The 12,741-nt window shown below is 40.4% G+C and overlaps 1 protein-coding gene across 1 annotated transcript; it reads left to right on the plus strand.

Annotated features, from left to right (window-relative positions):
- Nucleotides 10,453–11,028, plus strand: LOC109846731. Its single transcript, XM_020415977.1, has one exon. It carries the CDS (start codon nucleotides 10,453–10,455, stop codon nucleotides 11,026–11,028), a length of 576 nt encoding a protein of 191 aa, XP_020271566.1.

Consider the following 12,741-nt stretch of genomic DNA (forward strand, 5'->3'; position numbering starts at 1 on the left):
TAACCAAACATTAACTTAACAGTTTTTATCGCAACAATTAAATTTATAATTACCAAAACCATTAAAATAAATATAAATTCGTATTTTTTGACTCATAGAAAAATCTAGAAAATTGGGGAAAATACAAATACTCTTTTAGAAATAAAATTTTATATTAAATACCATGAAAAATTATTTAAACTAGTATTTAAAATTCACGATCATTACAATGGAGAGCCATCAACTTTTCATGAAGCTATAAATAGCACAAATATATCCTTGTGGATGATAGCAATGCTGGAAGAAACTGAAGCTCTCCATAAGAATAAGACTTGGGAACTTGTGTCACTACCACAAGGAAGAAAGACCATTAAAAATAAATAGATCTATAAGATTAAATGAAATAGCGATGATCAAGTGGAGCGATATCGTGCTAGATTGATAGTAAAAGAATATGCTCAGAAAGAAGGTGTTGATTTTAATAAAATATTTGCTCATGTAGTTCGACTTACAATAGTTTGAGTAGTCCTGGATATGAGCATTATATTTGACTTATATTTAGAGCAGCTAGATGTGAAAACAACATTTCTTCATGGATATCTTAAAGAAGAAATTTACATGCTCCAACCAAAAAGTTTTGAAGAAAAAGAAAAAGAGAACTTGGTTTGCAAATTGAACAAATCTCTGTACGGTCTAAAGCAGGCGCCGAGGTGTTAGTATAAGAGATTTGATTCATTTATCATGAGCCTTGGATACAACAGACTTAATTCAGACCCTTGTGCATAATTCAAGAGGTTTGGTAAATATAACTTAATTTGTTATCTTATTGTTGTATGTTTACGCCATGTTGGTTGCAGGCCCCAACAAAGATCGTATTAAAGAATTAAAAACACAGTTGGCTAGAGAATTTAAAAAGAAGGATTTAGGATCTACAAACAAGATTTTAGGGATGCAAATTTACCGAGACAGAATTAATAGGAATATTTGGCTTTCTCAGAAGAATTGTTTAAATAAAATCTTGCGGCGTTTTAACATGCAAGATTGTAAGTCAAATTCTACCCCCACTTCCTGTTAATTTTAAGTTATCCTCTAGTATGAGTCCTAGTAGTGAAGAAGAGAGGATGAAGATGTCTCGAGTATCGTATGCATCAGCAGTGAGAAGTTTAATATTCGCTATGATTTGTATAAGATTAGACATTGCACAAGCAGTGGGAGTGGTTAGTCGATACATGACGAATCCTAGTAAAGAGAATTGGAATGCTGTAAAGAGGATCCTAAGATACATTAGGGAACCTCAAATGTTGCATTATGTTATGGGCGATCAGATTTTATTATCATTGGATATGTTAATTCTGATTATGCAGGTGATCGTGATAATAGCAAATTCACCACAAGCTATGTGTTTGCACTTGCTGGTGGAGCTGTAAGCTGGGTTTCAAAACTGCAGTTAGTTGTGGCTACTTCAACAACAGAAGTAAAATATAAAAAAAAAAAAAAAGCCAATAAAGAGGCGATATGATTGAAGATGGTGCTGGAGAAACTCGGACATGAACAAAAGAAGATTTCTCTATTTTGTGATAGTCAGAGTGCTTTGCATTTAGTAAGAAATCCAGCCTTTCATTCAAAAACAAAACACATTCGAGTTCCGTACCACTTCATTCGTGGGAAAGTTGAAGAAGGAGCAGTGGATACGCTAAAATTCATACAAAAAATAACCTAGCAGATTTTTTAACAAAAGCAATCAATACTGACAAATTTATTTGGTGTCGATCCTCTTGTGATCTTTTGGAGACATGAGCAACATGAAAATGTGAAGATAGAAAGAATACTATGAAGATATGATTGATACTCAATCAAATATTCAAGTGAGAGATTGTCAGCCAAGTTTTTTGACTAGAAACAAAAAGATGGGCCCCATAGCTTTATTAAGCACCGTCCCTGCCTACGTTTAAAAAATTAAAAGTTGTACACTAAAATAATATTATTTTATTAGTGCATAGTATTTTTCAGACACTATAAATAAGCCCAAAACTCTTCAGGAAAAATTCATTCGAGAAATAACTCCTCATATAGAAGAGTGTGAGAGAAAAAATAGAGAGAGTTTCTCCTTGTAATGAGAGATTGTAACTATTAAGTTTTTCCTCATAGTGGATTCTTCTATTCTTGCCCGTGGTTTTTACCCCAAATTTATTTAGGGCATTTTTCACATAAATCTATGTGTTTCTTTTTTTTATTACTTCCCCTCTACTATCGCTGCGACCATGCTTTATTGGGCTCCGGGTTTGTCCCTACACCACTTTCTCCAGCAGACATATTTAGGGCAATTTCTAAAAATTTAGTTAATTTCAGAAGATATTGAGTTTTTTCTGCTCTCATGTTGAATTTTCTGAATTTTTTGGTTATTGATGAAAATTAATGCAATGTATGATGTTGCGTATTGTGATATTTATGCAATTGTATTTTCATCATTAGATCCAAACTGGTTAAAATTCTAGGCAGAGGAAAAGAATTGTAGATTTGGCGAAGGAATTGGTTTAGAACAGGTTTTGGAAGCAGGAATTGGTTTTCGGCGGTGTTCTGTCGACCACGGTGCAAGGCCGGTCGACCATATTCATGCACGCACCCTGGGCTTGATTCAGGTCTTGGTGCGATGGACCACCGCGGTCGACCACCAAACCTTGTAATTCAAACCCGAGAGTCTGGAGTTGGGTGTGGTCGACTACCGCGGTCGATCGTCGAAGCCTGCAGTTATTTTTTGGGCTCTGTCATTTGTCGCGGTCGACCGCGTATCGGGTCAGACCTAAATTTGTAGTTTCCTATTCTAAATTAGTTTGGTGTTTGGTATAAATACCAACATGTTTTAGGGTTTCAGGGGATTGTTTAGGGGATATTTGGAGCACAGAGAAGAGGTATTTTCTGGAGCTATTGGTTAGGGTTTTGTTTGAGAGATTAAGAGCTTTGTTGGTGAGATTAACTAGTAAGTTTGAGTGATTTGTAATCTTAATTTGTAATCTTCTTCTCTATTAGTGAAAATCCCATCCCCTTCTTGCCCCATGGACGTAGGCAACTTGCTGAATCACGTAAAATTCATTTATTTGTGTTTGTACTGTTATTTTAGTTTGCTTTCTCTCTCAGTGTTTATTTTGGTTCCTGGAAGCACAACAATTGGCTTCCGTACACAACAAGTGGTAGCAGAGCTTGGGCTACACTTGGGTTAGTTGAGGAGTAGATCACTTTGAAAGTTCATTTAGGGCTTCAGTTGGTGATAAAAGTTAGATTTTTACTATTGTGGATCTTGTCTACAGTCGTGTGGGGGTGAGATCTTTTGGAGGCCCTTGTTAAGGTTTTAGTTGGAGGTAAAAATCTTTCTTTTTTAGTTTGGATCTATTCCTTATTTGTTCCATATTGGTTTGTTGGTGCTTTGAGAAAGATGGCCGAGAAGGAAGGAGTTGTGGAGGGTACTTCTAGCGTGAAGACCGTCGAAAGTTTGAATATTCACTCTATGAAGATAAATATGGAGAAATTTAACGACACTAACAATTTTGGTCTTTGGAGATGTGAAGTCTTGGATGTGCTTAACGGGCAAAATTTGGAGGATACATTGGAGTTGGATAGGAAACCGGACGATATTGATGAAAAGGTTTGGAAGAAGATGAATAGAACGGCGTGTGGTGTGATTAGATCTTGTTTGACTAAAGATTTAAAATATAATGTGATCAATAATACTTTGGCAAAGAAGATTTGGGAGATCTTAAAGAGCAATTATTTAACCAAGAGTGTGGAAAATTGCATGCATTTGAAGAGGAGGCTTTACAGCTTCCAATTAAAGAAAGGAACCTCCATTGGTGATCACATGAACAACTACACGAAGCTTCTTGCGAATTTGGCGAACGTAGATGTGATGATTGAAGATGATGACAAGGCATTGTTATTATTGAGTTCCTTTCCCGACGAGAAATATGAGACATTCGTCCTTACTCTTATTAATAGGAAAGCATCTATTTCTTAAAGTGAGGTCACCGCTGCACTTGTGAATTATCAACTTCGGAAGAAGGATAAAGAGACTTCAATTGAGCCAGTAGCGGGAGCATTGGTCACAAGAGTAAAGAGTCCAAACTGATGTAGGAGGTTGTAGTCTAGAGGGGCACATCCTATAGTTGGTAGAAATCAATGTGTTTTTTGTAAAGAGGATGGACATTAGAAAGCCAAATGCCCAAAGTTGACAGATCGAGCCGGGAAGAATAAAGGGAAAGCTATTCAAGCTTCAGAGGTGAATGTTGCTGAGGCTAGTAGCGATAATTTAGATTTAGATTCTTCAACTATTCGTGCTCTGCACTACCGTCAGTTTTTGTTACCGACTCTACAGAGTAGATATTGGATTCGGGTGCTTCTTACCATATTTTTCTTAGGAGGGATTGGTTCTCCAGCTTTTAGGAGTTGGAAAGAGGAGATGTCATGCTCATGGGTAATGATCATGAATACCATATTAGTAGTATCGGTACGATTCATATAGGATGTGTGACGGAGTGATTCGGGAGGTTGATGAAGTGAGGTTCGTTCCTTAGTTGAAGAAGAATATTATTTCACTTGGAGTTTTGGAGGCAACAGGCTATAGGGCGACCTTAGAGGATGCATCTCTAAAGGTTACATTTGAGTCCATGATTGTGATGAAGGGCGTCAGAAGGAAGAATTTGTATAATTTGATTGGAAGCATAGTGATTAGTAGAGAGCTGATGACTTCTTTGGATTTGGCTAGACTGTGGCGTTTGTTAAGGCTGCGTTATTTGATTAATTGTGTCGTGCATGGATTGTTGAGGAGTGTTTTGACCTACAGATTAATGTCCTATGAGCACATTGGTATGAGCAAGGAGACTCAGGTGGTGTTTGACACTTCTATTCACCGAGCGAGGGGTCTTCTAGGTGGTGTTCATTCAGGCATTTGGGGGCCTTTCAAGGAGGCATCATTGAAAGGTAATAGGTATTTGGTTTCCTATATTGGGGACTATTCTAAGCATTTGTGGGTTGTAACCAAGTCCCATTGATATGAAGTCCTAGTAGTCAACAACAGGTGGAGGAAGTGTATTAGCGAAAAGGTAACACGATGTTTTGTTTTTGGCAGGTGTTGTTTTCTGTATTTGTGTCGAGCTCATGGTAGTTTGAGACACTTCATTAGAGAGGAAATATTAGGGCGACTAGATGAGATGATAGTTTTGATAGGTCGTTCCTTACTGGATGAGGATCGTCGTTTGATGTCGAGCATTAGTTTTGGTATTCGGGCTTCGACATATTTGGGTTATCTTAGTCATAGGTTACCGATTGTTGCGTTTAGAGATTTTAGATCTAGTGGAGCTGCTTCAGATATTGGGTTGTTTCGGATGTTTGGTCACCCAACATATCTTCATATCGAGGATATGAGATTTGATCCGAATACACATTTGGGATTCAGAGGCATGTTTGATTATCAGGTATTAGCTTCTGATTTTGTTATGAACAGGTATGTTACATTTGTCTCTCGGCAGGTGGAGAGTGTGGATCAGATCGTTAGGATATCACAGCGGGTGGAGGGTGATACTACTCTATATTGGGTGGAGATTACTCCACATACTCTAGATCATACTGCATCGTTTGAGATTCTAGCTGAGATGATACAGTTTGGGGATCATGTTGATTTGGATACAGATGAGTTGGTTGATTCGAGTGCAGCTGGTGGACATTGTTTGGATTTGGATATGGTCGTTGGTTCACCTCAGGTGGAGGTGTTTGGTTCATCTCACTTTGGGGCCATTGGGAGTGCTATCAGCCGCAGATTTGTTGGTGATGTTAGAGAAGGGTTGAGAACTCTTCTAGTTGATTGAGGGCCTTTAGAGGCCATTTGAGGAACTACGTGAAAGCTTGATTCCTTATGCAAGAGGATACGTAGGCAGTCATTTTGTGATGTAACTGGTTTGGTGAGTTGATACCGATGTTTCAAGAGTGATCACATTCTCATTTGGGTCTTAATTTGTTCTGGATTGAGTCCATTGTCGTGGATTTGTTCTACTTTGTACTGAACATAACAAGTGAGATGTTTGATTAGTATTGGTGTCGGCTTAGTTTTGGAAAAACTTTACCGATGTGGAGAATTGCAGATTTGGCTAAGGAATTGGTTTAGAACAGGTTTTGGAAGCAGGAATTGGTTTTTGGCGGTGTGCGGTCGACCACGGTGCAAGGTCGGTTGACCGTATTCGTGCACGAACCCTAGGCTTAATTCAGGTCTTGGTACAGTCGACCATCACGGTCGACCGCCAGACCCTGTAATCCAAACCTGAGAGTCTGGAGTTGGGTACGATCTATTGTCACGGTCGACCGCTGAAGCCTGCAGTTATTTTTTGGGCTCTGTCATTTGTCGCGGTCGACCGTGTATCGGGTCAGACCCAAATTTACAGTTTCTTATTTTGAATTGGTTTGGTGTTTGGTATAAATACCACCACATTTTAGGGTTTCTGGGGATTGTTTAGGGGATATTTAGAGCACTAGAAAAGAGGTATTTTCTAGAGCTATTGGTTAGGGTTTTGTTTGAGAGATTAAGAGCTTTGTTGGTGAGATTAATTGGTGAGTTTGAGTGAGTTGTAATCTTAGTTTGTACTCTTCTTCTCTATTAGTGAAAACTCCATCCGCTTCTTGCCCCTTGGACGTAGGTAACTTGCCGAATCACGTAAAATTCGTTTGTTTGTATTTGTGCCGTTATTTTGGTTTGTTTGGCTTTCTCTCTCGGCGTTTGTTTTGGTTCCTCGAAGCACAACAATTGGCTTCCGCGCACAACAAGAACATGTAAATTATTAAAATAAAACATGCACAATTCATTTAAATGAGTGTGTTATCCTAAGCAAGAGCCATCTAATCGATGCAACATCAATCTAAGGTTTTAAAACATATATCTTGATATATAAATTTGTATTGAGAGGGTTCTACTAAAATTAAAAAAAAAAGGGATAATTTTTTCTAGGCCCCAAAATATAAAAGGGGATGTGACTAGGCCCCCCTTTTTTTTGGTGACCAAGCCCCCAATACAACATCCACTTGTGTTTCAGCCCCTATTTAGCTTTGCAACACAACACAGTGATAAACATTTGTTCAAAACCCAAAACTTCCCTTAACCCATTTCGTTTCTTCTTCTTCTTTCTTCTTCTTCTTCTTCTTCTTCACTTCTTTAGCCTCTTAGTTTTGGGGCTTTTTCTTTGTTTCTTTCTTTCTTCTTCTTCGCTTCTTTAGCCTCCCTCTGCCACCCTCTACCGCCTCCCTCACATCTTCAGCAAGGTCCTCGAGCTCCTGTTCCCCTCCAACACTGACGTGGAGGTTGACGAGGGCCCCTGTCGCATTCAAATTCACCATCGTCACCATCGATGATCTCGACAAAGGTGTTAGGGCCCGCGCGATTGAAATCTACCCAGGGGTTTTGTAACAACCGTAAATTTTTGATATGCATTTAAACAATTTTTCTAGTATTTAAAATATTATTATATTATATTTTATTAATACTTTTCCTAATTTCTAGAATTTTCTGAGTTTTCAAAATAAATAAATAATAAAATATATAGTCTTGTATTTTTAATTCTGCTAAATATTAATTTATGGTTTAGTGATTTTTATATATAATCATTTGGTGATTAATATTATTAATGACCTTGTTATTATTAATGTAAACTTGAGTATAGTACAGTAGTATATAAATATTAATAAAAAGATTTTTGGTTGATTATTAATTATTAATATAATTCAGAATATTATGTGGAATTTTCGAATTTTCCCTCTCTTATTTTTCTCATTTGAATTTGAATTCCTTCCAAATTTATCCCCAATCAATTCAAATCATATCACATAATACACCTTCCTTTTTTTTATTCCCATATTTCTCTCACATCCTTTTCTCTCTCCCCTTCCATAAAATAATTCTTTCTTTATTATTTCTCAATCAATCCCCTAATCACTCCCCATCTTTTGAATTCTTTCCAAACCAACACCCAAATCAGTGCATATCCCTCTCTCTCTCCCCTTCCATAAAATAAACAATTCCTTCTTTTTCTCTCCCGTACACTCTCTCTCTCCATCAGTTCACAAAAAAAAAGAAAAAGAAAACTATCTTTTTCTTCTTCTTCTTCCTCCCAACACCGAACCCAAGCCACCCGACGACCCGCGCCGACCGCCCTCACCTCCCCGCTCCGACGAACTCGACCGCCGCCTGCCCCAAAAAAAGAAAAAGAAAACTATCTTTTTCTTCTTCTTCTTCCTCCCAACACCGAACCCAAGCCACCCGACGACCCGCGCCGACCGCCCTCACCTCCCCGCTCCCCTCCGTCGAGCCGCTGTTCGCCGCTGCACCCGAGCTCTGACCGCCGGCCGGCCAGACCCGCGTCGCCCCGTCGCCGTTCAGCCGTCGAGTCGCCGCCGTTAGCCGAGTCGCCGAACCCCGCTTCTCACGTCGGATCCGATCTGCATCGAGGCAAGATCCCGCTCTCCTGTTTCGTAGTTTGATTATTTACATTTTTTTTATGAATTATTTGCATATAGTTTAATTGTGTCGTATTTATCTGCGTGGGTTGTTTGGTGAACAATATTGATTTACATAATGGATATGTGATAAATGATATTTTCAGAATAATTATAAGGAATTAAAAGAATTTAGTTCGGCAAAAGAATCATTTTTAGATAATTATAATAATTTAAAAGAATTTATTTTGGAAAATGAATTAGTTTAGATTAATTGCTAAGCAAAATAATTTAAATGAATTAATTTAGAAAGATTATTTTCTGATTATGTAGATGTTGTTTATGATTTATAATTCTTATTTTGATTATCTGATATGCTATGATATTATTGCACATGATTTGTTGCATTTGTCTGTGTTGACTGGTCGTGGTGGTGGAGAAGCTCAGAGGTGGGTGGGTGACAGGCTCAGTTCGGCGGCGGAGGGTGCCTGCAGGCGGAGGAGGGGGGCGTAGGCGCGGCTGGGATTCTTGTGTGAGTTCGCTGACGGCGCTTGACGCGGCGGAGGTTGAGCGAGGAAGACAGCGCAGGTTGGGGCGGAGTTCGTGAGGGTGAAGGACGGCGGGGAGGCTGGGCGTTGGGTTGCTGGCGGTCGGCGGCGAATGCGGGAGGCCTAAGGGCGGAGCGGGTTCTGGCGGGTGAGCGGGCCGAGGCGGGAGGTCGGGGAATGTGGGGGCGAGCGACGCGGTCGACGGCGCGTTTCGAGTGCCGACGCGGTGGTTGGAGATCGTGTGCCGGGATGGAGAGAGAGAGAGGAGGATGGCGTCTTCTGGTGGCGGCTTGAAAGATGAATCAGTGAGGAAAACGAAAAACATATACATATATATTATATAAATTGTAATTAGCGGTTGGGATTAAAATAATTAAAAAAATACTTTTGAGACCAAAAATTTAACTTAATTACATAATAATTATCTACATTAATAAACAAACTTGTACATGTTTGAGCTAATACAAAATTGGATAACGCAAATAGTTTTGAAAAATACCATATTGTATAATTAAAGTGGTGGTTGCTCGTCATATCCACCATAGCCCTCTCTCCTCCTCGCTGATATCTCGCGCCTCCAGTCCTCAGATCCGACGTCGACCGCCAACTCCGTCGACTCCCCGATCTTCCGAGCTCACTGCCTTCCTCCTTGGGCTCAGTCGAGCTCGTCGTTGCGCCGCCACTGACGCCGCTAGCCACACTCGCAGCCGACTCGTCGTAGATTTAGGAGATGAGCAGCCTCAGTTCGGGATAGTGCAGGAGCCAGAGGATTCTCAGTAGGAGTGCCTTGCAGGTGAAGTAGAAGAATAAGCTGAAGCTCAGTAGTTTTCCTCTGTAGTAGCTGATGAACATTAAAACCTTTTTACCGTACTTTTCTTTAGTTGATGATGGACTTAGTATTTTAACAGTATTTTCTTTATGGACTATGTATTTCTTATTTCCTAGTTGAACCGTTTTTGTAATAAGGGCGTGTTTGACCCATATTTTTATGTCTGGGATGATTTACCATTGATGATTATTTTATCTCAATCTAATACGTCGCGGGCTTGTTCACGTCCCGATTCCCCTGTATTTTGGGAAACGAGGCGTGACAGGTTTTTTTGGTGGCCCATGCAGGTCACGGTCCCGAGTCATCACCATATTTCTTCTCAATCTAATACGTCGCGGGCTTGTTCACGTTCCGGTTCCCGTGTATTTTGGGAAGCGGGGCGTGACAGGTTTTAGTGGTGGCCCATGCAGGTCACGGTCCCGAGTTTCTACTAGTAAGAATATGGTAGTCAATTTAGATACATATCATATTTCATCCGTAAGACTACAATTAAGTTCTTATATTATTATTTTAGACTACAATTAATTTCTTATACTATTATTTTAATAACTATGTTTTAGTTCCTATTTTCCAAATATATTATTTGATTTTAACCTTAATTTACCTTTTGATCCTCGTTCCTTCAGAATCATGGTGGGTACTCGTAGTAACGATAACCCGTCTAGTAGCAGTGCCCCACAGCCCGAAGTGGATCCAAACCAACTTCTGGCAATGATTCAGGGATTGGTTACCAATCAGCAGCACTTGGCGGGACAGCTTCACAGGGAGCCGCAGCACCAACCTCCCCCTCGTCCAGAGTCTAGCGTTAGGGAGTTCCGGTATATGCGGCCCCCTTCTTTCTCTGGTGCTGAAGGACCCTTAGCAGCAGAAGAGTTCTTGAAGGTCACCGAGACTATTCTCACGGTGACCCGTATTGCCCCTGCTGAATGGGTGGACCTCATGGATATTCAGCTCACCGACACCGCTCGGATTTGGTGGACTGCAGAGAAAGCTCATTTGGAGAGACCGATTTCGTGGGATACCTTCACAGACCGCTTCAACAGGAAGTACTTCCCTCAGTCAGCACGGGACGAGCTTTTGCGTAGATTTGTGGAGCTCAAGCAAGGAGGGCGAACAGTTGATGAGTACGAGGCCGAGTTTTCTTCTTTGAGCCGATACGCTCCACACTTGGTTACAGACCCGACGATCAGGAGGCATCAGTTTTAGAAGGGCCTGGATAAGTATATCAGGTTTGCTCTAGCTGGTAGAGCACTTGCGACCCACGACGCCGTGTTGGATGCAGCACGCGAGATCGAGAGCGTTCAGAAGGATCCTGAAGACTCTCACGTGATTCATAGCAGGACACAAACGGCTCCAGTCCGGAATATCGAGCGTTCACCTTCGAGGCAGCAGCAGAATCCACAGCGATAGCAGTTTTCTCATCGCCAGCCACTTCCTCCTATGCATCCCTATCAGCGTCCTGGAGTGCAGACTCGCAACCAGCCATCTGTGCGGTGTTCCTTTTGTAACTACACTGGACATACTCAGCATGAATGCCGCAAGCTTCTTAATCTGTGCTACATCTGTGGGTCCCCCGACCATGTCAGCCAGGACTGCCCGCAGCGACAGCAAGCTCGCTTGCCCCCACCTCCAGTTCGACCAGCTCTTCCAGCTCCACCTCGATCAGACTCAGCAGCTCCAGCTCAGCACAGACCCCACCCTCGAGCAGGCCCTCTTCCACCACAGCAGCAGGTATATCAGGAAGCACACATGCACCAACCTCGGCGACCTCCAGTTCGACCAGCTCTTCCAGCTCCACCTCGATCAGACTCAGCAGCTCCAGCTCAGCACAGACCCTACCCTCGAGCAGGCCCTCTTTCACCACAGCAGCAGGTATATCAGGAAGCACACATGCACCAACCTCGGCGACAGATGTTCACGATGTCAGCTGTGGAAGCTAAGGCAAACAACCAAGTTATCACCGGTGAGAATAATTCATTCTTAGTTTTATTTGCATGTGAACTTACTTATTTCGCATTGCATTATGATAATATGATAGGATTTATTTATGAGTGCTAGTTTAGATGTATTTTCCTTCAACACTAGATAAGGTTCTTGTTTCTTCCGTTATTGCCTTATCATCCCTTGACTCTGGAACTTCACATTATTTCTTGTCTCGTCGATTTGCGAGTATCCACTCTCGTTCCATATCTTTGTTCTTGTGTTCTTTTAATTCCGAGGACGGAATTTGTTTTAAGGGGGGAAGGATGTAACAGCCGTAAATTTTTGATATGCATTTAAACAATTTTTCTAGTATTTAAAATATTATTATATTATATTTTATTAATACTTTTCCTAATTTTTGGAATTTTCTGAGTTTTCAAAATAAATAAATAATAAAATATATAGTCTTGTATTTTTAATTCTGCTAAATATTAATTTACGGTTTAGTGATTTTTATATATAATGTAATGGTGATTAATATTATTAATGACCTTATTATTATTGATGTAAACTTGAGCATAGTATAGTAGTATATAAATATTAATAAAAAGATTTTTGGTTAATTATTAATTAATAATATAATTCAAAATATTATGTGGAAATTTTTGAATTTTTCCCTCTCTTATTTTTCTCATTTGAATTTGAATTCCTACCAATTTTTCCCCAATCAATTCAAATCATTCCCCATAATACACATTCCTTTTTTACCCCATATCTCTCACATCATTCTCTCTCTCCCCTTCCATAAAATAAACTTTCTTTTTCTTTTCACCGTACACCCCCCATCTTCAACAGTTCACTCAAAAGAAGAAAACTCATTTCTTTCTTCTTCTTCTTCCTCCCAGCACCAAAGCCCTCCGACCACCCAACCCAACCGCCCACCACCTCTCTCTCCATCTCCGTCCAACCTCGCCCGCGCTCGAACTCAAGCCGCCG

The sequence above is a fragment of the Asparagus officinalis genome, chromosome 7, assembly GCF_001876935.1.
Source record: "Asparagus officinalis chromosome 7, Aspof.V1, whole genome shotgun sequence".
NCBI lineage: Eukaryota > Viridiplantae > Streptophyta > Magnoliopsida > Asparagales > Asparagaceae > Asparagus > Asparagus officinalis.